A 23,035-nucleotide genomic window follows, 5' to 3' on the forward strand; every position below is an offset into this window, starting at 1 on the left:
ATTAGACTAAATAAGATTGATTATTATTTTTCTTTAACATGTTTAATTATTCTGATAATTGATTATTTAATTAGAAAAATATGTATAAATATACACAAAAATATATAGTAACTGATTACTGTAAGGAAAAGTCTAGGGACCAGCAACTTTAATAAATTCTGGCCAGCATGTAACCAGCAAAGTAAAGTGAGCCATTGGATAAAATCTCACACCATTAAAATCATCATTAATGACTATTTGATGGCTATAAATCATAAAAGTTGCTGACCCCTAACACTCCTCTTACTGTAAATTATTATACAATAATCCATATAATAATAGAAGCAGCCAAATTTGAAAAAATATATACACATCATTTTCAAAACTCACCTATAAATAGATTCATTATCCTATGAAACCAACACATCACACACATCAAAATCTTCCACATCAACCCACTCACAAAAATGAGTTATTATCTTATGCTAACCCTAATATCATCATTAGCTTTCACATTGCTAATTGGAACCACCATAGCTGAACAATGTGGAAAACAAGCAAATGGATCATTGTGCCCTAACAACCTATGTTGTAGCAAATTTGGTTATTGTGGTAACACAAATGACTATTGCGGTGACGGTTGCCAAAGCCAATGCAAAGGTTCAACACCAAAAACACCACCTAGTTCCGGCGGTGGTTCCGGTGGTGGTGATGTTGGTAGGATCATAACTTCTTCTATCTTTGATCAAATGCTTAAGTACCGGAACGATCCGCGGTGTAAGGGAAACGGATTCTATTCCTATAATGCTTTCATCGCCGCCGCTCGCTCTTTCCGCGGCTTTGGTACCACCGGTGATGATGCCACCAAGAAGAAGGAGCTTGCTGCCTTTTTGGCTCAAACTTCCCATGAAACCACAGGTTATATTGTACTTTCAAACTCTATTATTATTATTGAAAAATACCCAAATTTTCCCCGGATAATTATCTCGAAAAACAACGAAGTCCTTAAAAAAAAAAATCTAACTTGATCCCTGACAATTATCTCGAAAGAACAATGAGATTTTTGTATCAAAAAAAGTTAATATTATTTTTTTTGACACAAGAGTTAATAAGTTAAAAAAAAATATTAGGGACCAGATTTGGTGTTTCTTTTTAGGATAAATTATTTCGTAATATAGTATTAGAATTTTTATAATTAAAATTTTTAATGTTAGATCTTTATTATTTAAAAAATAAACATAAAATAAATAAAAAACATAAAAATTCGCATTTTTGTTATGTGATGTATTTATAATAATAAGTACTACAAGAAATTAAATACTTTAATTTAGTACTTTGCTTGAGTCATTTAATTTGAAACTTGTTTCTTTTAACTAAGGTCTATAAAATTAGATTTCATGAATTTAAAGAGAATTTTAGTCTATGATATATATATATATATATATATATATATATATATATATATATATATATATATATAATTGTTGCTTAATTAAAAAAAAAAACATGTTATATAATACATACGAAATAATAATGTTCCTTTGGAATTGAAATATTTAAGATTAGATTTAGATGTAGATGATGATAATAAGACACCTATTTCAATTTCAATTCTATCTACACATACATCAACTTCATTGCAAGAAGTCACAATCTTTTAAAAGCATATATAGAACTACAAGAATTGATTGGTGTCGGTAGCTAGGTGACATTAATTTAATTACTAACAAACATTTAACATAAATGAAATGAAATTAATTTATTGACTTTTGAATTTATATTATATATATATATATATATAGGAGGATGGGCAAGTGCACCAGATGGACCATATGCATGGGGATATTGCTTTATCAATGAAAATACCCAGGCAGATTATTGTACCCCTTCCCAACAATGGCCATGTGCTTCTGGCAAAAAATACTATGGCAGAGGACCAATTCAACTTACTCAGTAAGTATATATGAAATTTATAGTTAAAAATAATATAATTAAACCAACTTGGGTTGGTCGAGTGGTCAGTTCATTCGTCCGCTTAAGTAAGTATTGGGGGTTCGAATCCCGCCTTATGTATGCAGCAACCTATTGGCCGGAGACATACCTCTAAATAGAGCTCTGATCCACGGCGAATTAGTCCTTGGCCTGTCGGGTTAGGAGATACCGTGGACAAAAAAAATATATATAATTAAATAATTTGTTATATTTAAGTAAATTATTATTTAATTATTTTTAATTATTAAATTTACTTAAAAACAATTGTATATAACTTCTGACCTTTTATATATCATTGAACAATGTATCTACCCATATAATTATTAATTTCACCTATACCTAAATAATTCTCCAATTTTATTTAAGCACATTATATTGAATTAGAAAATAATTTAAAACATGTTAATATAAAATGAATTTAAATAATTAAACCTATAGATAAATTTTATTATTAGTGAAAAATGAATGAATTAATATTACATAAAATTTAAACTAAGAAATTATTGTTATTATTATTTCATATGAGTTTTAATTTCGTCTATACAAAATTCAATGCCTTATAGAGTAGCTAGTAATCCAATAATGAGGTGTTTATTTGTCTAAGAATTACATAACATACTATATCATTTTTATCAAATTGTGAATCCATCAAATAATAATTCTTTTCATAAAATTTTGATCTTTCCCTACATACATTACTCTTGTATTTATGATGATGATATTTACACTACAAGAAAAGAGAGCTATTTTAACATGATTTTTTTTAACAGTCATGGTTAAGTATAAAAATTAATATATATTTTTGACAAATATCATAAATGTCAAATTTTTTATATTTTTTGATGAATAATTTGAATGTAGAAAATTATTTCTCAATTTTGACACTCATTTATTTTCAACTTACTCTATTATTCCTTTTCTTCGTTGAGCTCCGTCAATTTTGGCATCACACTGCTCTCAATTTAGGATCATACTACTCATTTTTCATCTTCAAAATCTCAATTTATTCTTCAGTCTCAAGATCTCATCTCATTCTTTGTTAAAAATTTTTGTTGAGAATTTTTTATGGTCAATAAATGTCAAAATAAATAATATTTTTGACGATTAATAAGTATCACAAAAAATATATTCTCAAATTTTTCTAACAAATTATTTTTGACGACCAATATTTATCAAAATAAGATTTAAACTTTTTTTTACAATTACTTATATGTTAAAAATACTATTTTTGACAAAATTTTTATTAACATATTTTCATAGTTAAAATAGTGTCAAAATTTTTTTTTGACGAATTTTAATTTTTTTGACACATAATAATCCTAAAAAATAGTCTATATTGTTGTAGTGTTAATTAATTTTTTTTTTCAGCAACTATAATTATGGGCCAGCGGGTAAGGCTATAGGACAAGATCTTCTAAACAACCCTGATTTAGTGGCTAGAGATGCAACTATTTCATTCAAGACAGCCATATGGTTTTGGATGACAGCACAAGGAAACAAGCCATCAAGCCATGATGTCATCACCGGAAGATGGACACCATCGGCCGCGGACAAGGCGGCCGGCCGAGTCTCCGGATTTGGAGTGATCACTAACATTATTAATGGCGGAATTGAATGTGGGCACGGATCGGATTCCCGGGTCCAAGATCGGATCGGGTTTTATAAAAGGTATTGCCAAATATTGGGAGTTAGTCCTGGAGATAACTTGGATTGCAACAACCAAAAGCCTTTTGCTTAGGGCAAATTGCTGATGGAGTTGACTTTATGTGAAATTGATAGTTGAGAGTCGTTAGATGACAATTTAGTTAAAAACTTGTCAAATTATTTAATGACTTTCAGCTATCAATTTCACATGAAATTAACTGCACATGAATTACTTTTGTAATAATAAGAGAACATGTTGTAATAATAAGGGTTTATAGTGATACCCACATGTAACAGCAAATTACTTTGCTGCTATTACCTAAAGTAAATAATACAACTAAGAATAAATTTTCAGTATCTAAAGTCTAAACTGAGAAAAATTTATGGATATCCTAATTACCTAAATAAATTGTTGATCGATTTCATTAGTTTGATTAGGGGTGTTCAAATCCAAACCGATCCAAATTAAACCGCTTATCCAATTCAATCCAAACCGAAAACCGATTAAACCGCACTAATTCGGATTTGATTGGATTCTATTTTTTGCAAACCACTGGATTGGATCGGATTTTATATCTACTTTTCATAACCGATCCAATCCAATTCAAACCGCACAATGTACTATAATATTATTATTTTATTATTATATTTACAATTATATTTATAACATGTTCAATTTGTTATACATTTTTCTATTATTCATGTATTATTATTATTTAATAAATATTTTATGTTTAAAATATTATTTATTTATTTATTTTAACTAACCTATAATTTTATTTCTATTGTTATGTTATTGTCAACTTTTTAAGATATGTTAAGACTTTTTATGTCATTGTTGATTATTTAAAATTTGATGTTAAGACTTGTTATATGTATTTAATTTTTTTTATTTAAAAAATCGCAAATCCAAACCGATCCAAACCGCACCGCACATAAATTAAACGTTCGAATCGGATGACTTTTTTTCTTAAAATCGAACCAAACCGCATCGCGAACACCCTAAGTTTGATCGATCCATTCTTGACACTCTTACATAAAATCCTTTTTATATACGAGAATTTGTATTTTAATAACCGTCAAAATAAAAAGTAACAAAAGGAAAAAAAAAATATTTTATACACAATTGGATGTGGCACCTCTTGGAATAAAGCTGGAATGCCATGCCTAACACGAAATGTACCTACATGTGCTTTGGTCTCTTTTTTCTTTTTTGTTGAATTATTATAAAATACTACTAGGTCAATTAATTTTTTTTTTATCAAAGATATGAGATTCGAACCCGCAATCTCTTAATTGAATATAGAGAGATTATGCCATTTGAACTATAATTCATTGGCTACTAGGTCAATTAATTGCAAGCAATAAATATTCAGAACGTATTCACAAGAATGTATCTACAAATATGTAGATGCAGGCAATGTTAGGGTGGTGGTTGATTTTTAGTGTATACATAATATTTTTGTCAATTATATATTTAGGTAATAAAACCAATTGATGATTTAGTAAACTCTTCCATTAAGAATTTGACTGATCTAGTTCATCAATTTATGATTTTCAATTAAAGGGAGCATTATTACCTCATTAGCCTCCCAACAAAAAATTTCTCTATTTTTAAGAATCAATTTCAAAATACTTTATTAATGGACTAAATGTGTTACTTTAACTAGTCGTACACACATCACACATGCATTAACTAATTAACGATTATTATAAAGAAATGGTATATCACTAACAAAATATATTATTTTTGACTAATATTTAGTTGATATTCTGAATTTTAAAGTTTATTGCCGTTGAATACCTGCTTGCTTGTAAAATGTTAGAAAATCACCATCGACATATTCTCCTCCATTATCTGTCCTTAAACACTTGATCTTCTTCCCAGATTCAAGTTCTAACTTTGCTTTGAACTCTTTGAACATCACAAACACGTCTGACTTCTTTTTGATCGGGTACACCCATAGCCTCATAGAGTAATCATCAATAAATAATACAAGATATTTTGCTCCTCCTAGGGACATCTCCGGCGATTCCCACACATCAGAATGAATCAACTCCAATATGTGCTTGCTCCGAGCAGTTGATCTACCAAACGTCAATCTATGTTGTTTGCTTGTAACGCAGTGCTTACAAAACGGTAAGTTTACCGATTTGAGCCCGGAAATGAGATTACGATCTACAAGAATCTTCAAGCCTCGTTCTGACATGTGGTCCAGTTTGCAATGCCATATCATCGTCATTTCTTCTTGGCTTGATGAAGCAACTGATGCCTCTGCCTCTTGCAAAGTATCTCCCACAAGCATGTATAGATTTGCTGCAATCTTTTCTGCTTTTATTACCACAAGAGCTCTTTTAACAACTTTCAAGATCCCACCTTCAATATGGGTCTTGCATCCAAGTTCATCCAATTGCCCAATCGACAACAAATTTTTCTTCAAGCCTTTCACGTGTCTTATCCCTTGAAGTGAACGAATAGAACCGTCAAACATTTTTATTTTGACAGTACCCATTCCAACAATTTCTAAGGCATGATCGTTTCCCATAAACACCGATCCTTCAGAGACAAGTTCATATGTACAAAACCAATCACGATGAGGAGTCATGTGCCATGTTGCTCCTGAATCAACAATTCAAACATCAGTGAGCTACTTGCTGCCTTTAGAATCAATTGTTGCTTCGCCATACAGGATTTCTCCATCATTAGAGGTGCTCGCAACACATCCTTGAGAACTTGATCCTTCTGGAACCTTCTCTATAGTCTTCTTATTCCAACAATCTTTCTTGAAGTGCCCTCTCTTACCACAATTGTAGCATTTGACCTGCTTCTTACTTTGTGACTTTGGTCTACTTTGACTCCCACTGGAACCACGCTCCATTGATCTTCCTCTTGTCATCAACAAAGCATCTGCTTGTTTTGAGCTTTCTAATCTATCTTCCTTATTCATAAGCTGATCATATGAATCTGGTAGACTTTGAAGTAAGAGCTCTGCACGTTCATTTTTCGCTATGGTATATTCCAACGATGAGAGTTGAAAAAATAGCGTATTTAGATTGTTGATGTGATCCGTTGCCGATGTGGACTCACTCATTCGAAGAGTATAAAGTCTTCTCTTCAAGAATATCTTGTTGTGTAGTGACTTGACTTCATATAATTTGGTGAGAGCATCCCAAATTTCCTTTGCTGTCTTTTTCTCTGCTACACTTGATAAAACCGAGTCAGCTAGTGCCAATAGTGTAAGTTTGCAACAGCATTGTTATCCATCTCCTTCCATTTTTCATCTGTAATTTCAGTGGGTCTTTCTTCAATTGCTGTCACGCAATTGTCTTTTCTCATAATAGCTTTTATCTTCAATTTCCATATGGAAAAATTACTCCTACTGAATTTTGAAATTTCATACTTTACTGCCATTTTTTTTAGACGGTAACTCGCAGCGGAAAAAAAAATATTAATCAGCAACCTTTGGCTCTGATACCACTGTTAGGTACCAGACAAATGACACAACAAAATATAGAGATGAAAAATTAGAAATTTGTATAAAATATGGAAACAATTGAATAACTTTTTTTGAGAATTACAACTTCTCTCTATCACAAGGAGACTACAAAACACTCTCTCTTGACAAAAGGAAAACACACTTCTCTCTCTATATATAGAAGAAAACTACTCAAAGAAATATTATGTTATTCTCTTTGGATGACTTGATTGAAATGAATTAAAGAAAAGCTCAATTTATAGGTGAGTCTCTTCAATATGAACCATCCGTCAATTAGAGGTATATAATTTTTCTTTTTTTCAACCATTAAAATTCTAAGGTTATAAACTAAGATTGTTTATTACCTCTCATTTTATTTAGTTATTATTTATTTATATATTTTCTAAAATTAGCTTTACTCATTTTACATGAGAGGGTATAAGGGAGGTGGCGGAGGGTGGAGGAAATTAAAGTAGGTCGAAAGAAAGGGAGAAAATGATGAAGAGAGTTGAGAATGAAAGGAGAGGGGAAAGGGATGACAAGAGTGACTGCTGAAAGAGAAAGAGTGCGGTGGAGAGAGAGGCGAAGAAGAAGAGGAGTGGTTGAAAGGTGACAGTGTGACACATGATAACTATATCAGCACTGAAATAACTGAGTCATTACCAAAAATGAGCTTAGAAACCACTTTAGTACCCGGAGCTCAATCTAAAAAACTACTGTATAGTTAAATTAAAATCTCAAAAATTAAATTAGATAATTCCATAAATCCCAGGAGTTATTATAGAAATTTATTCTTTTAAACCAATAAAAATTTAATGTAATAGGTATGCTTATTTTTTAAAAGACCAAATTAATTTTGCACCAAAAAAAAAAAACCGATTATCTTTAAACTTTTTGATAAAAAGATAAATATATCTCTGATTTTTTGTTTTGTGAATATTTAAATTCCTAAAAATTTAAAAATACAATTAAATCTCTAAAAAAAATGGATTTATTGTTATTGTTATATAAAAAATCGGTTTTATTCTAATTTGTTAAGAAATTTAAAATAACCAATCTATTAATACGTCCAATAATAATGCGAAACGTAAGCGTTTTTACAAAAAGACGTTTTAAGCGTCTTTATGGGAACATTCCCCTTAAATGTAATCTTAGACTATTAAAAATGAGGAGTGCTAGGGGCAGCAACTTTTGTGTTTTGTAACCATCAATTGGTCATCAATAGTGTTTTTAATCGTGTAACATTACATCCAATGATAAAAAATCACTCACTTTTTTTTTATGGTTAAGTGCTGGCCATAAAATACAAAAGTTAATAGTCCCACAGAAATGCGGGAGTAAGATACATACTTGACTACTAAAAAAGATTAGGAAGGGAGGAAATGATATAACAAAACTGAAAAGCTTGTTTCAAACGCATGTTAAGAGAAGCTAATTCTGTTGCTTATATCTACTTAGCTCTTCCCAAATTCATTCTTAGATGCTATTTGGTTTTCAATACTTTCTTTCCTAATCATGTTTCTTCTATTTGCATCCACTTACTTCTTCTCCTTCATCACCTTCTCTAAGTATTTTATTTATGCTAAATTTGGACCTAGAGTTTTAGATGTTCAAACATAAATGATTGTGTGTGTGTTTCACTCAATTAATTTTCCTAAAATCACTTATTCGGGTAAACAACTCAATTACAATACAACATATCTTCATATGATTTATTGATTTTCACTCAACAATAATATAATAATATACTAAAAAGCAGAAAACATTACAATGATAATACATATTTCTATTATGTATTATAATTTTATGATAAAAAAGAATAACTGAAAATACATTCCATCCTTTAGATAAACATGGGTTCTCATGATTATATATTTTAACATATAGCTAAGAGATTAACATTGAAAAAAAAAGAAGATGAAATAAAAGTAAAACTTGCTTATAATTATACCACTTTTAAGTATGTCTTCACCATCAATTTTAAGTATAGATAAACAATTCTTAATCAGTCAACTTTAAATAACTGTAATTATTAGCAAGCGGTTGACGTTTGCTTGGCTTGATATAAGGGTGCAAATGATATCTCAGAGGTTCGTTCTTTTACACTGAAATTTCCACATCGCCAATGGTGCTTTGTATGATGTTTCTCTGCCATAAGTAGTTTGGCATTTCTTTTATAACTTATCAAAAATTATGTTGATTACTTGACATAATGATGTTAAATCCAGTTTTTCTCATTATATTTTCTATTTTTTTTTTTGTTTTTCTGCAGATAAGCCAATGGATTTCAAGTATAATAAAAGATGGTGACACGAGAATTACCATTCTTTGTAAGTCTTTTTTAGGTTTTAACTTACAAGTTTTGCTTGTTAGCACTATATAACATAGGGACATAACTTGGGATGTTTCCTCTGCCTCCTTAAATCAATTATTTGTTTTTGAATTATGATTAATTGCTGTATTCAAAAACTTCATCTGCTTATGTGATCATAGTTTCATGAATGCCATTCATTTTGATGCATTCAAATGAGAGATAGGTATTGATGGGTTCAAATTCTTTATAGTTTTCTTATTTTATTTCTGTGGCATCTTCACAGACACTACGAACTCCAGCTCTTGTTCCAGATGACAAAGATCCTGGTTGGTCTAGAACTGCGCAAAAGGTTCCTTTGGAAAATCTCAAGCAAAGGATTCAGGGTGTTGTTAGAGGACTCTTGGTTTACCAAGAGGATCCAAGAATTGGTCCTTTCTTGCTTCTGGGAGCATTAATTTCTATGGGTACCATTTGGTTCCGAAGGAACCAACAAGCTCAGACATCTGAATCAAATCCACAAAGTCAACCAAGTTCTGAGGTAATTTTTGGCTAAATCTTGCATAGCAGAACATGTATCACATTCTGGTATTTTTTCACATCTTTGGTTTTGGAAAATAATTCAACATTTTATAAGGAGAAAAAGTAATATAAGGAATGTACTATCTCTGCCTTTCATTATGACAGGAACCTTCCCAGGATGAAAGAAATCGGAGACCAAGAGATGGTCTCCGAAGGCGGCAAACTAAAGATTCGACTAAAAATCAGCATCCTTCTATGACGGATTCGGAACCAAAGGGTGCTTATCAAATGCCACTTTCAGATTCTGAATCTGAGTAGTTTCAACATGGTTTCTCCTTGAAGGAAAGTAGCTTTTCAAGACACAGTGCTATATGGTCTGAACACTAATTAGGCTCCTAGTTGAAGCCTTTAGAACATGATACTAGGCTGTCAGCATGTCAACTCGAGATTAGGGCGTATACTACTGATGTCACGCTGATTAGAAGCTAACTTGATTTTCTTTGTATATAGATGTTATTAAACTTTCCTGCTCCGATCATAGAAATTTATTTGAATTTGGTGTTTCGATTAAAACATTTACTCTCAAATGGTTTCATTCTTTAAGCTTGGTGCCTACAAAATTGAGAGCTCTATGGAGTGAGCGTATATTACGTGTGCAAAAGGCTTTAATAGTTGATTCATATATGATTTTGCAAAGGAGATAAGGTCCCACCAGCAGAGTTTGCAAAGGTAATTTTCTTTGAGTTTAATTGCATTTGGTAGGGTTCTTAAGTTAGTGGGTGGTCTGTTCAAACATCATTGCTAATGTAGCAATATATGATTCATATATCTCCATCATTTGTTCATATTTCTTTTTAAGTTGTTATTGAGTTTTCAATTCATTGTGGGACTAAGAATCTTATTTTTGGTTGAGTATCATAAGCATGATTGGTGCAGAATTCTTGGAAAGAAGAAACAGGAATCTATTCATTTAGAATAAACTACCCCATTGCTGACCATGAAAGATTTAAATTCCGACAATTCTAACCATGAAATATGTAAGCTATTTTCGGGATTCCTTCCTTCTATACAACTAACTCATTCTTGCTATATATTTTCCAACAATTTTAATTCGATTAAATAAATAAAATTACTACTAGCACTATGTTAATATGTTCTCCTGGAAAGAAGGGGAAAAAAGAAAGAGAGGATCAAAGAAGCTTAATGTATTTTATTTTTACCTTATTTAAAAACTCAAAAGCTACTATTGTGTCATTAATCATGGAGGTTAATTTTGACGTATTATTAGTTTATACTGCCATAACCATACCTATCAATTTTGATAAACTAAGCTGGCAGAAAATTCACCTCGAGCCTTTGACAAAGAGCTTTTTACCTTAATTGAAAGGTGTCATTTGATGATAAATATTATCATTTTTCTTTTCATGGTTACAAAGTTTGTTTACAACTTAACAGCTTTGCTGAATTTGCTTCTATATCTAAACGACCCTTTCATAGGTATTCTGATTAGCAAGGTATATCTTTCCCTCTTCTAAGGATTATTGACAATTACAAATTCACCAACTCCACTTGTCACCTCAATGGAACTGCAACCAGGAGCTCTTGATTGTTTGATCTGATTCCTAGCAATCATCTTGTTATTCCACATCCTTTTATCTGCATAAATATTGGACAAAGCAACACTATCACCCACATAGTTAGGGTCCAACTTGAGCAGTTTCTCCCGAGCTTCTGCAGCTAGCTCCAGTTCACCATGGAGGCTGCAAGCCCCCAGCAAGGTTCGCCAAATGACTGCATTAGACTGCACCGGCATCTCCATAATAAAGTAATATGCGTCTTTTAGACAACCACCTCTACATAAAAGATCCACCATGCAGCCAAAGTGAGCCTCTCTAGGCCGAATGCCGTAATCCTCGGTCATACTTCTGAAATGTTGCTTCCCTTCCTCAACCAATCCTGCATGGCTGCAAGCCATTAAAACTCCTATGAAGGTTACATCGTTTGGGACTACGTTGAAGCCCGTGTTCATTTCTGAGAAAAGCTCAAGAGCTTCATATGCTTGACCATGCAGCGCATGCCCCACAATCATGGACGTCCAAGTTGTGACATCTTTGATCTTTGTGCTGTCAAACAATCTCCTTGCTGTAGTGATATCCCCACATTTAGCATACATGTTAATGAGAGCATTATTCAAGCACAAATCTATTTTCAGCCCTCCTTTGCGCCGGATGAAATTATGAATCGAATTACCCAGTTCCAGTGCCCCAGTATCAGCACATGCGGAGAGAGCAACTGTTACTGTGACTTGATCAGGTTCGACATTGTCCATCTGCATCATTCTGAACGTCTCTAAGGCTTTGTTGGGTTTATGATTGTCAACATATGCAGAAATCAAAGAGGTCCAACATACAATGTTCTTAGTGGGCATTTCATCAAATACTTGGTGGGCACTGCACAGGTTTCCCCCTTCAGCATACACTTTCAGAAGTGATGTCTGGAGTTGGACTATGTCTTTGTATCCAAATTTTGTGATGAGACCATGCAATTGTTTTCCATGGATTGAGGAATGTCTCTTGTTGCAGGCTTTGAGGGCAAACAGGAAAGTGAAGCTGTCTATTGAGTTGAAAGTGGTTCTTTCTCTCATCAAATATCTGAAGTGTAGCAGCACTTTGGTGGGGTTGTTACCATCAAGGTACTTCTTAAGGGTCTGGTTTGGCTTTGGTGGCTTGAGGATATTGTGGAACTGGGCTTTGCGATTCGACGTAGACATGGGTACATAAACCAACTTGTTCACACTCCTTTGAACCAAAGGGGTGAACCATTTCAAGGGTGTCATGAATGAACCGTGTAAGTGACTCACAAATACGAAACAACAATGCTATGTGGTTAGCAGAAATCTGATATCATGCATTGATGAATATACTTTCGTTGACACTTTTGGCCAGTATTCATAGCAGAAATGTTCTATTTTTTCATTTTTATTTTTATTTTTATTGTTTGTCGAAACCACATATATCCTCCTATTGGGCAATCATTCTAGAGCAATACAACTCTTTGGGTAGCAAAACTTTTCCTTTTGAGTTTTGATACATCTGCATACAGGGGCTTGAATTATGAAATCTCTGATTCAACTAGCACTACCTCCTAATTCAGCTGTGCTTATTGGTCTAATCTATTTAGAGCTGTCGAAATTTTTTTTTCTTTTTTTCTTGAAAAACAAAAAAGGAGCTGATTAAGAATGCTGCATACCATCTTCTTCCATTAAATACTCAGAACACAAATGAGCTGATCTCAGATATCCATTCTCTTGATAGCCCCTAGACAATACACGATGTACCGAAGCGTTTTGCACAACCCCCGTCTTCACCATGTCTGCATGCAGCATCATTACATCAAGCATGTGCTTGTATCGGAAATGTGCTTGCAACATTATAACATAAACTAGCATGTCTGGTTGGAAACCATTATGTCTCATATCCGCAAAAAACTTAGTTGCCTTAAAAATTTGTCCATCTTTGCACAAACCTTGAACTAAAATCACATACGTCACATTGTTTGGAGAATACAGGCTGCTATGCATTTTAACTCCAGCGAAACCAGCTCGGGTTTTCTCCAAGAACAGTTTGATTGCATCAGATGTTCTTCCGTCTTTCAGAAGGCCATCAATTAAACAACTAAATGTAAACGCATTTGGTGTTAATCCTGCATCAAGCATCTCCTTGAGCAGCCTGAAAGCCTCTTTCATGTTCCCGTGCTTGCAATGCCCGTCAATCAGAGCTGTGTAAGTCACCACATCCGGCACAAGACCTTTGATTACCATTTCTGTGTACATGCCCATTGCAGCATTTACACTCCTGTTCTTGCAAAACCCATCAATCAACGTAGAATACGTTATGACATTGGGTTCAATTTTCCTTTCAACCATTTCAGAGCACACCTCAATGGCCTTCTCCATATTGCCTTTCTTGCAGTACCCATCAATCATCACATTATATGTCACAGAATTCGCAAGAACTCCTGCAGCCTCCATCTTCTGCATCAAACCCTCAGCTTCTTCCAATCTCCCCAAGTCGCACAGACCCTTAATGAGGATATTGTAAGTGAAAACATCCGGAGAGATTTTAGACCTTTCCATTTCTAGCTTCCAACGCATTGCTTCTGACAAGTTCCCAGCCTTACAGCATCCGTCAATCAAAGAATTATAAGCATACGCGTTAGGGACAACCCCGAATTTTGCCATATACACAAAGCAATTCCTTGCCGTTTTCAGATCCCCCACCACCTTGCACAGAATATCTATCATAGTAGTAAATGTGACAACATTAGGGTGCAATCCATGCCAGAGCATTTCAGCATACAACTCGAAAACCCGGATCACATTAGCTACCTTGCCATAACCATCCATGAGAGTCTTATAAGTGTACAAATTAGGCGCCACTCCGGATTCCCTCATCAAACGGAAGACGCCCTCGGCATCTCCCATTCGACCCTCATTGCAAAGAACACGGATCATAATAGTGTAAACCACAACGGTTGGTTCAATTTTGCGGTGGAGCATTTCATCAAATAGCTTGCGTGCACCAACAGAATCAGCTTGGCTGCAGCAGCCCTGCATCAAAATGCCGTAGCTCACAACGGTAGGGGAGAATCCACGCGACACCATGTCCCCATAGACCTCCCACAGTGAATCAAATCTGTGGGTGTTGACGAGGGCGTGAAGAAGCGCGTTGCAAGCCTTCAAGAGAGGCAAAGAAGAGACGTTTCTATACACCGAAAGAGCTTCTTGGACATGACCCAATTCGCAGAAGGCGACTATGAGGACGGAAGCCAAGTTGGGTGCTTGGGAGTGGGTGAGCGCGTGGAAGAGGGAGGAGCAGGCGGTGTGGGAATTGGAGAGGACGAGTTGTTTGGTGAGTGAGATGGCTCTGGAGAAGTTGGTTTGAGAGATGACGGTTGAGGAAGGTTGAGGAGGGTGGCGTTGGGTGGAAGCGTGGTTGAAGAGGCGTAGGGCAGTCGGGAATGTGCGATTGGGACTGAGACGACCGGCGACGTACTTCAACTTCCACATTGGATGGATTCATGAATCATGAATTCATGATTCCACCTCCTTAGCTTTTTAGTTTTTTTTTTTGGTTTTCCATGGTATCCCCCATCCCGACAGGCCAAGAACTAATCCGTCGCAGTACTGAGCTCCATTTAAGGGTTTGTTGCTGACCAATGAGTTGCTGCATGCACAAGGCGGGATTCGAACCCCGACATTTGCTTAAGCGGACTAATGAGCTAACCACTAGACCAACCCAACTTGGTTCCTTAGCTTTTTAGTTACTCTATGAAGCTGCCGCTAATTTCTTTTATTTTTATTTTAAATATAAAAATAAGTATTGTTACATGAAAGGGGGCTAACGAGAGAGTTTAATGGTTAAGATAACTATAATTGCAAGGACTATGGCTGCCATGAAGGAGCCAAGAATCCACTTATTCCTACTCATCCTTCTTGAGATGGCTGTCAAAATCTTCTTGCTTTTGTCGATGTTATCATCCACTCCATGAAGCTGCATTGCATTGCGTATATGGTTAGTTAGTTAGTTAGTAAGGTGAGTGGTACTAAATCTTGAAGTTACCGTGTTGTGGGCATGAAGTAGTGACTGGCGTTGTTGATGCAAATCTTGGAGGATGGCGGCGCCAAGCTCCTCTGTTTCCAGCATGCTTCTCCTGCTCTCCTTTATTCTTTCAGACGACTGATTCAATCTCTCTGTAGACATTACCAGTCTTTCTCTGTGATCGTTTGATGACACCTGCATGCTATCATCATTACATCAACTAATTAACTACCAAAACAGAGCAAGAAGAATGATACCAACCGCCAATGTATCAGCCTGTCCCAATTCCAACAACTCATCATTATTAGTAGCCGATGTGATTCTTTTAAGCTCACTTTTCAAGTTGTTCAAATCCGTTTTGTATTCCCTTAACTTGACAAGAAGAGATGCCTTCATGCTTGCGCTCCTTGCTTCAAGCTCCATTTTTCGAATCTAGATATATATATAACAAGGTGAAAACTAAGGTGAAGTCTACTTCACGTGAAGTCGACTGCACCTGAGTTTCCACCGTATAACAAATATCAATCACCAGACATTTCAAAATATTAACTAAAAATGACGACGTGCACAAGTCTTGTTGTTGTACCAATGTATCACCATCATCGATTCCAGCTTTTATTTCAGAAATTTTCAGCTTCTTCTGCTCTGCACCACAGAACTAATTAATTATTTTCTAAAAAGCAAATCAAAGAAAGAACTATTACTACCTCCATCAAGAGAAGAGGCTGCACTGCATTGTCTTGACAGATTTGAAGACAGCTCACAGTATTGACGCTCGTAACCTTCAAACACCGCACTCATTTTTCCTAATTTCCACCACCAAATGTACTTCACATTTCAATTCTATTCAAATAAACTTGATCTAAAATGAAATCTTGAAATAGTGTTTAAAAAATTGATCTGAAATTAAATGATTTCCATCTGTGATCGTCATTATTTTCTAATTTTTCATGTTAATTTTGTTTTCTCAAAGAAATTGAATCTCGAAAAGTTGTGGCTTTTATAATACCGTAGCTGAGATTGGCGGGAGCGTTGGCCTTAGATTGATCGGAGGAGAGGCTACGTTGCTTGTGAAATCGAAGAATCGAAGAAGAATAACAATGAAACTTGCTTAATTGCTTAAGCTTAATACGCTTGAATTTTAATTATATTAACCTCTCTTTATTATATTACTTTGTTATTCCCTTGATTATTTATTTCTTTATCTAGATTAATGTAATGTGAGATCATTAAGTCTATAACTTCCTCTAAAGATAGATACTGATTTGATATTATAAAGGAGCAGCAAAATATACAATAATCACTTTTTAGCTTTTATATAAGCCCAATATAATATTATTCCAAGAAATTTGGAAACTAAAGTAGTGTCTAACACGCTAATGAGTAATAGCTCAAATGGCATAGTCTCCTCATACTCAATTAAGAGGTTACGAATTCGAGTCTCTTATCTTTGGTAAAAAAAAAAAAAAAAAAAAAGAAGTAGTGTCTAACACTATTCTTAATAATGTTTGCTATATACTCAAATTGAAAGGGTGTTCATCATGTAATAGTGCACATTCTATGATGCTGTAAGGGAAAGAATAAGAGTGAACTAAAAAATAATTAAATCAAATTCGAAAAAGAGATAGTAAATCAGAAAAGAATTAAATTAAATCAAAAAGAGATGAAAAAGATAATTTTATATTGAAAAAAATTAAAAAAAAAAGTATTAATCACTAAATTCATGCATAATTGATTACTTTTTATTTTTATAAAATTCTACTCATTAATAAAAATTATTTAATTGAATTATTAACCTATTCTAACTCATTACGGATATAAACAAATCAAGTAAGCTAAGTAGGATATCATCATTTTCACTTCACAATTTTATTTTTATTAGTATTTGGTTAATTCAAATTTCATCTTATTATTCTATCTACAAACTGATGAATTGTATCACATATATCAAACATTTTTTTTATGAACATACATACATACATATGCATATATAGAGCGAAAAAATTTGGAAAGCTACCTAAGGCTATACAGAGAACGTGCTCACGTTATGCAGAGGGACAGGTTAGAGACAAAAACATGATGTGAAGATGGACATGTTGTAGAGGGATCCGATCTCATATTCTATTAGATTATATTATTATATAAACAAAAGCATAAATTAAAATGAAAAACGATGAACAATTAGTAGTAAACATGTATGTGTGCGTATTTTCAAGAAAAATAGAATATAAGCATAACCAAGTTGACAGGGGTGTACATGGACCCGGGCCACATTAGGTTTGGCTTAATTCAGACTCGACCCAAAATATAGATCGGACGTAATTTTTAGATCCTAACCCAATCTTAGATTCGATGAAACCTACGCACCTTCGGATCGGGTAAAAATCGAATAAAAACCGGATGAAAACCAGGTCTTTAGCATGTAAAAATCACATAATCTCCAACTATTATTTCACAATTCACATAGTAAAATTTATTTAAAAAAATATAACAAGAACCAACACTTCTCTAAAATTAAAGCATAACCATAACCAATATTAATATTGTCTAATAACACCAAATATTTAAATCAATACAAATAACACAATATTATGCATTAGTCTAAAGTCTTATGCATTTTAAACATAAAACATTAACTTATAATCTTATAATGACTAATAGCACAAAATATTAAGGTTTACAATATTTAAATTTCACATAAGAATAGCTATCATTCACCACTAATAACACAAAATATTAATTGTGTATGATGACCGGACCATCGAGTCGAGTTCGGGTGACCCGTGCAATGGTTCGAATCCGACCCGAAATAATGACCGGATCTATTTTTGAGACCCTTACCCGACCCTAGACCCGATAAAATCACACTAAATTAGCCCCTAAAATATTCGAGACCAGGCCAAGTCTTCGGGTCGGACCGAACCATGTACACCTCTTCAAGTTGCGATGCTTTTTCTCTCTGTCGTTGGGCATTTGTCATTTGCCATGTATTGTGGTCTACGTGCTTTATGTTGAATATACAAAAATTCTCACATTCTCAATCTCTACTCATAAATCAAAGGGTAAATCACACAAACAGGTATGAGTCTTTGATTCACGATTAGAGTGCATACATATATGCTTAACCTGATTGATTTAATGGCAATAATTGCATTCATATGTGATATTTTTGGTGACTGAAATAAATTAAACAAAGAAAAACAAAATAAACAAAATAAGGAACTGCCTAAATAGAGGGACAGTCCCGTTTAAGACTACTCTTAAACTCCTCCCAAGGTGAAAGAAGCTCCACATGCGAAAGTTGTACCTTCATCGCCATCTTTGCCATAGTATCTGCCACCGTGTTTGCATCTCTCATAATCAAACGAAAGTCAACCCGCCAATTCCAATGCATGATATCTCTTATTTTGAGCACCAGTGGATCAATAAACCCAAAACCATCTTGAGTAACAAGATTAAATGCTTCCACACAATCCGTCTCACAAATAACATCTTGTTGACCCACATCCCAAACTAAGAGATATCCTCTCCAAATAGCAAACAATTCTCCTTGAAGAATACTATTACTCTCAATCATTCCCAAACACCCCCTTTGCCAGCTCCCATTACAATCTCTAATAACACAAACAAAACTAACACTATCACCCGAACCAAAATAACTAGCATCACAATTAATCTTAAAAGTACCAATGGATGGGGGATTCCACTCATCTATGCTTTCATTGCATATAAACTGTAAGTTATATCTAATGTCATTGTGAGTAGGGCTGGAAGTGAGTCAAGCCAGCTCATGAGCCAGCTCGAACTCGACTCGTTAACAGTTCGATAAGCTAAGCTCATGAGCTAGTGAGCCAAGCTTGAGCCTGAAATTGAGCTCATAAATTAAATGAGTCGAGCTTGAGCTTGGATAAGCTCAGCTCATTAGCTCGTGAGCTGGCTCGATATATATATATATATATATATATATATATATATATATATATACTTAATTATTTAATATTTATATTTATTTTTTACATATAATTTTAATATAGGACATAAATAAAAAATTTATAATTTATTGATAGATAAACAATATATAAAATTGATCTTTTCAAATATTTTTAAAAATATATAAGTTATAATTTATTGATATAAAATTATAGATTATGTATCTATGTTTCTCTTATTTGAGCCAGCTCGTGAGCTCGAGCCAGCTCGTGAACTTTTGGTGAGCCGAGTTTGAGTTTAAGAAATAAGCTCGATTGTAAATGAGTCGAGCCGTGAACCAAGCTCAATTTTCGTGAGCCGAGCTTGAGTTTGGTCTAGCTCGGCTCAGCTTGGCTCACTTCCAGCCCTAATTGTGAGACAGCAAACAGGTATGCTAACTAAGACAACGCGCTAACAATATCTAACAAATTAAACATGGTTGTCATTATTTGAAATCAAAGCACATCTATTACCCAACAACCATTAATAATTCAGATTTTTCTAACAAGAATCTCTTGCAAATACCCTAATCACTTAATACTCTCTACTCTCTCTCTCCCTCCGTTAATATACTGGAAAGAGCAGAAATGTTTGGTAGCCAAAGAAAATTAGCCAAAAATAACCATAACTTATTTTATTTAGTATTCATTAATTATTGTGATAATTAATAAATATTAAATAAGACAAGTTTTGGCTGTTTAGCATTACTTAAAAAGTGAAGGTGAGTATATTATTTTTGTACAAAGATTTCTACTCATCAGTGATACTTCAAAGTTTTATTCTTCAAATCTCAGCTGGCAAATTGTATATATAAGCAATGAAATAACTACATCATTAATATTTTAAGGGATATTTATTATTGTCGTCATCAAATAATTTGGTTACCTTTTTTTTTTCTTTGATAAGTTTTCACCCTCTCGGAAATCTCGAACATGGAAAAAGAGTTACAGAGACTCAAAAACAACAAAACAAGCACACTAAGAAATAAAACAATAATAACAACCAACAAACAACAAGCAACAGACAACAAAGAATAGAAAAAAGTTGCACCTAATTTTTCTAAAATAAAAAAATTAATAAAATACTAAAGTAAAAAATTAATTATTCTTAAATTAATTATAAAATTAATGGTGAATAATTTTATACTTTAAAAAATCTAAATTCTAAAAAAAATGAATAGTGAATATTGAATTTAGATGTTCTAAAATACAAAGGATTACAAAAAAAAAAAAAAACTTAGCAATAATAATAATTATTTTGAGTATCTAGGTGTTGTAAGGAATATAGTATAAGAGAGTGCAGAGAGATCTAGTGATCTAGCATTGATTATTTATACATGATGAATGGCGCAACATAAGCGAGTGAAATAAAATAAGAATCGTTGAAGAAATGGGTGTTGGACACATGTCGGAAAGCATTGGAACCCAATAACATGGATCGTAGATGCTGAGCGAGCGAGCTAGCAGGCTCCCATTATTTTCAATTTTTCATTTAATCATTGCAACTCCTGTCACGTACCAATAATGGGCCAAGACACCCTCTCCGCTCAGAAGAGGGCCACCGCCACCGCCCTCCCCACCACCACCGCACTTGCCGCCTCCAATGCAAGACGCAACCCACCGCGCTCCCGCCAGATCTCCAAAACCTTCAACAACATCAAGATCACCATCCTCTGCGGCTTCGTCACCATCCTCGTTCTCCGCGGCACCATCGGCGTCAATCTCGGCTCCTCCGACGCCGACGCCGTCAACCAGAACCTCATCGAGGAGACCAACCGTATCCTCGCCGAGATCCGATCCGACTCCGACCCTAACGAACCCGACGAGCCCGACATCGCCCTCAACGCCAGCTCCTCCTTCTCCCTCGGCCCTAAGATCCGCAATTGGGACCGCGAACGCCAGCACTGGCTCCAAAACAATCCCGAATACCCTAACCTCGTTCGCGGCAAGGCACGGATCTTGCTCCTCACCGGATCCCCGCCCAAACCCTGCGATAACCCCATCGGCGACCACTACCTTCTCAAATCCATCAAGAACAAGATCGATTACTGCAGAATTCACGGCATCGAGATCGTTTACAACATCGCTCATTTGGACAAGGAGCTCGCCGGTTATTGGGCCAAATTGCCGATGATTAGACGGTTGATGCTCTCGCACCCTGAGGTCGAGTGGATTTGGTGGATGGATAGTGACGCCTTCTTCACCGACATGGTTTTCGAGCTTCCCTTCTCCAAGTATGAGAATTACAATTTAGTCCTCCACGGTTACCCTGATCTCTTGTTCGAGCAGAAGTCTTGGATTGCCGTCAATACTGGCAGCTTCCTCTTTAGGAATTGCCAGTGGTCCTTGGATTTGCTTGATGAGTGGGCCCCCATGGGCCCAAAAGGACCCATCAGGGAGGAAGCCGGCAGGATCCTCACTGCCAATCTCAAAGGCCGCCCAGCATTTGAGGCCGACGATCAGTCTGCACTCATATATCTCTTGCTGTCCAAGGAAGTGTGGATGGAGAAGGTTTTCCTTGAGAATTCTTACTATCTGCACGGCTACTGGGCCGGGCTTGTCGACCGCTATGAGGAGATGGCGGAGAAGTATCATCCTGGGCTTGGCGACGAGAGGTGGCCGTTTGTGACGCATTTCGTGGGCTGCAAGCCTTGTGGGAGCTATGGGGATTACCCTGTGGAGAGGTGCCTCAGCAGCATGGAGAGGGCCTTCAATTTCGCGGATAATCAGGTGCTCAAGCTCTACGGGTTCAGTCATCGCGGGCTTTTGAGCCCCAAGATCAAGAGGATCAGGAATGAGACTGTTACTCCTTTGGAATTCGTAGACAAGTTCGATATAAGGAGACATCATCCGAGCACCACTGAATCAAAGAGCTAGTGACTGGTGAGAAACATGTTTTGGTGATGATTGATGATGTTACAGGGCAATAATTAGAATTGGAATTTGATTATTTCTTGTTGTTGACTTGTTGTCTCGGGTTGCCCCTTTTGAGAACTGTTATAGGATGAAATTCTTTCATAAGTTATATATCTCCCTGTTACCATGTTTTTGAGTAATCAGTAAGCAAAAGCAAATTTTATTTACGGAGATGAATGATTAATATGCTTGTATACTGAGCACCCACATTGTATTCTCTCTTCTTCTTGGCCATGAATTCATGCCCCTAATTTATTCTTCCATGTTTGGAAGTGAATCCTTTTGATATATTGCTATGAATGACATGCAAATTCTGTTATTCGACTCATTCACATTTACTCTGTCAATTGTTGTCTTATTGTTGCAAAAGACAATTGTTTCTTTTTGTCTTATTTACAGCTTTCATTAGGAGTTTGAATGCACTGTACCCAATCTTGTGGAACTAACCAACCAGAATGCATTCTGAAGTTATCTTGAAACAAATATTCCTTTCATATTTTATTTGATTCACTCGTGCTTTAAAGCAGCAAATTTATCAATGATTATTCATGAGTGTAGAGCAATAATTTGCTTTTAGTATGCTTCGAACCTTACTCTTCTACAGCTGATGGTTTAGTTCAGAGAAGC

General features: G+C 34.9%; 5 protein-coding genes across 10 annotated transcripts; 3 read left to right on the forward strand and 2 right to left on the reverse strand.

Annotated features, from left to right (window-relative positions):
• Window positions 1-325: 325 nt before the first annotated feature.
• LOC112782519 (endochitinase) lies at window positions 326-3,972 on the forward strand. The gene is made up of 3 exons (XM_025824933.3): window positions 326-897; window positions 1,782-1,932; window positions 3,340-3,972. The coding sequence occupies exons 1-3, from the start codon at window positions 447-449 to the stop codon at window positions 3,707-3,709; spliced, it is 972 nt and encodes a 323-aa protein (XP_025680718.1). The 5' UTR covers window positions 326-446; the 3' UTR covers window positions 3,710-3,972.
• Window positions 3,973-9,048: 5,076 nt separating this feature from the next.
• On the forward strand, window positions 9,049-10,497 carry LOC112782522 (uncharacterized). 4 transcript variants are annotated; one of them, XM_072230083.1, is made up of 4 exons: window positions 9,049-9,181; window positions 9,364-9,421; window positions 9,689-9,943; window positions 10,090-10,497. In XM_072230083.1, exons 2-4 carry the CDS (start codon window positions 9,395-9,397, stop codon window positions 10,240-10,242), a joined length of 435 nt encoding a protein of 144 aa, XP_072086184.1. In that variant the 5' UTR covers window positions 9,049-9,181; window positions 9,364-9,394; the 3' UTR covers window positions 10,243-10,497. The 4 variants fall into 4 exon arrangements, with proteins under 4 accessions (XP_072086184.1, XP_025680721.1, XP_072086183.1 ...); XM_025824936.2 differs by having other exon boundaries at window positions 9,177-9,226; XM_072230082.1 differs by lacking the exon at window positions 9,049-9,181 and adding an exon at window positions 9,186-9,248.
• Window positions 10,498-11,455: 958 nt separating this feature from the next.
• Window positions 11,456-12,694, reverse strand: LOC112782521 (putative pentatricopeptide repeat-containing protein At1g74400). Its single transcript, XM_025824935.2, has one exon. It carries the CDS (start codon window positions 12,692-12,694, stop codon window positions 11,456-11,458), a length of 1,239 nt encoding a protein of 412 aa, XP_025680720.2.
• Window positions 12,695-15,323: 2,629 nt separating this feature from the next.
• LOC112782523 (vesicle transport v-SNARE 11-like) lies at window positions 15,324-16,438 on the reverse strand. 3 transcript variants are annotated; one of them, XM_025824939.3, is made up of 5 exons: window positions 16,232-16,438; window positions 16,111-16,169; window positions 15,789-15,956; window positions 15,546-15,719; window positions 15,324-15,476 (listed from the first exon to the last, which is right to left on the reverse strand). In XM_025824939.3, the coding sequence occupies exons 1-5, from the start codon at window positions 16,323-16,325 to the stop codon at window positions 15,324-15,326; spliced, it is 648 nt and encodes a 215-aa protein (XP_025680724.1). In that variant the 5' UTR covers window positions 16,326-16,438. The 3 variants fall into 3 exon arrangements, with proteins under 3 accessions (XP_025680724.1, XP_025680723.1, XP_025680722.1); XM_025824938.3 differs by having other exon boundaries at window positions 16,229-16,438; XM_025824937.3 differs by having other exon boundaries at window positions 15,786-15,956; window positions 16,229-16,438.
• Window positions 16,439-20,660: 4,222 nt separating this feature from the next.
• Window positions 20,661-22,727, forward strand: LOC112783014 (probable xyloglucan 6-xylosyltransferase 3). Its single transcript, XM_025825742.3, has one exon. The coding sequence runs from the start codon at window positions 21,017-21,019 to the stop codon at window positions 22,367-22,369; it is 1,353 nt and encodes a 450-aa protein (XP_025681527.1). The 5' UTR covers window positions 20,661-21,016; the 3' UTR covers window positions 22,370-22,727.
• Window positions 22,728-23,035: the final 308 nt, after the last annotated feature.

This window comes from Arachis hypogaea, chromosome 20, assembly GCF_003086295.3.
Source record: "Arachis hypogaea cultivar Tifrunner chromosome 20, arahy.Tifrunner.gnm2.J5K5, whole genome shotgun sequence".
Lineage (NCBI taxonomy): Eukaryota > Viridiplantae > Streptophyta > Magnoliopsida > Fabales > Fabaceae > Arachis > Arachis hypogaea.

Coding starts and splice junctions, on each gene's coding strand:
- LOC112782519 (XM_025824933.3), top strand. CDS start 447: ATGAGTTATTATCTTATGCTAACCCTAATATCATCATTAGCTTTCACA. Junction 898..1,781: donor AACTTCCCATGAAACCACAG/GTTATATTGTAC, acceptor ATATATATATAG/GAGGATGGGCAAGTGCACCA. Junction 1,933..3,339: donor GGACCAATTCAACTTACTCA/GTAAGTATATAT, acceptor TTTTTTTTTCAG/CAACTATAATTATGGGCCAG.
- LOC112782523 (XM_025824937.3), bottom strand. CDS start 16,325: ATGAGTGCGGTGTTTGAAGGTTACGAGCGTCAATACTGTGAGCTGTCT. Junction 16,170..16,228: donor CTCTTCTCTTGATGGAGGTA/GTAATAGTTCTT, acceptor TCTGTGGTGCAG/AGCAGAAGAAGCTGAAAATT. Junction 15,477..15,545: donor TACTTCATGCCCACAACACG/GTAACTTCAAGA, acceptor AATGCAATGCAG/CTTCATGGAGTGGATGATAA.
- LOC112783014 (XM_025825742.3), top strand. CDS start 21,017: ATGGGCCAAGACACCCTCTCCGCTCAGAAGAGGGCCACCGCCACCGCC.
- LOC112782522 (XM_072230083.1), top strand. CDS start 9,395: ATGGTGACACGAGAATTACCATTCTTT. Junction 9,422..9,688: donor CACGAGAATTACCATTCTTT/GTAAGTCTTTTT, acceptor GCATCTTCACAG/ACACTACGAACTCCAGCTCT. Junction 9,944..10,089: donor AAAGTCAACCAAGTTCTGAG/GTAATTTTTGGC, acceptor TCATTATGACAG/GAACCTTCCCAGGATGAAAG.
- LOC112782521 (XM_025824935.2), bottom strand. CDS start 12,694: ATGTCTACGTCGAATCGCAAAGCCCAGTTCCACAATATCCTCAAGCCA.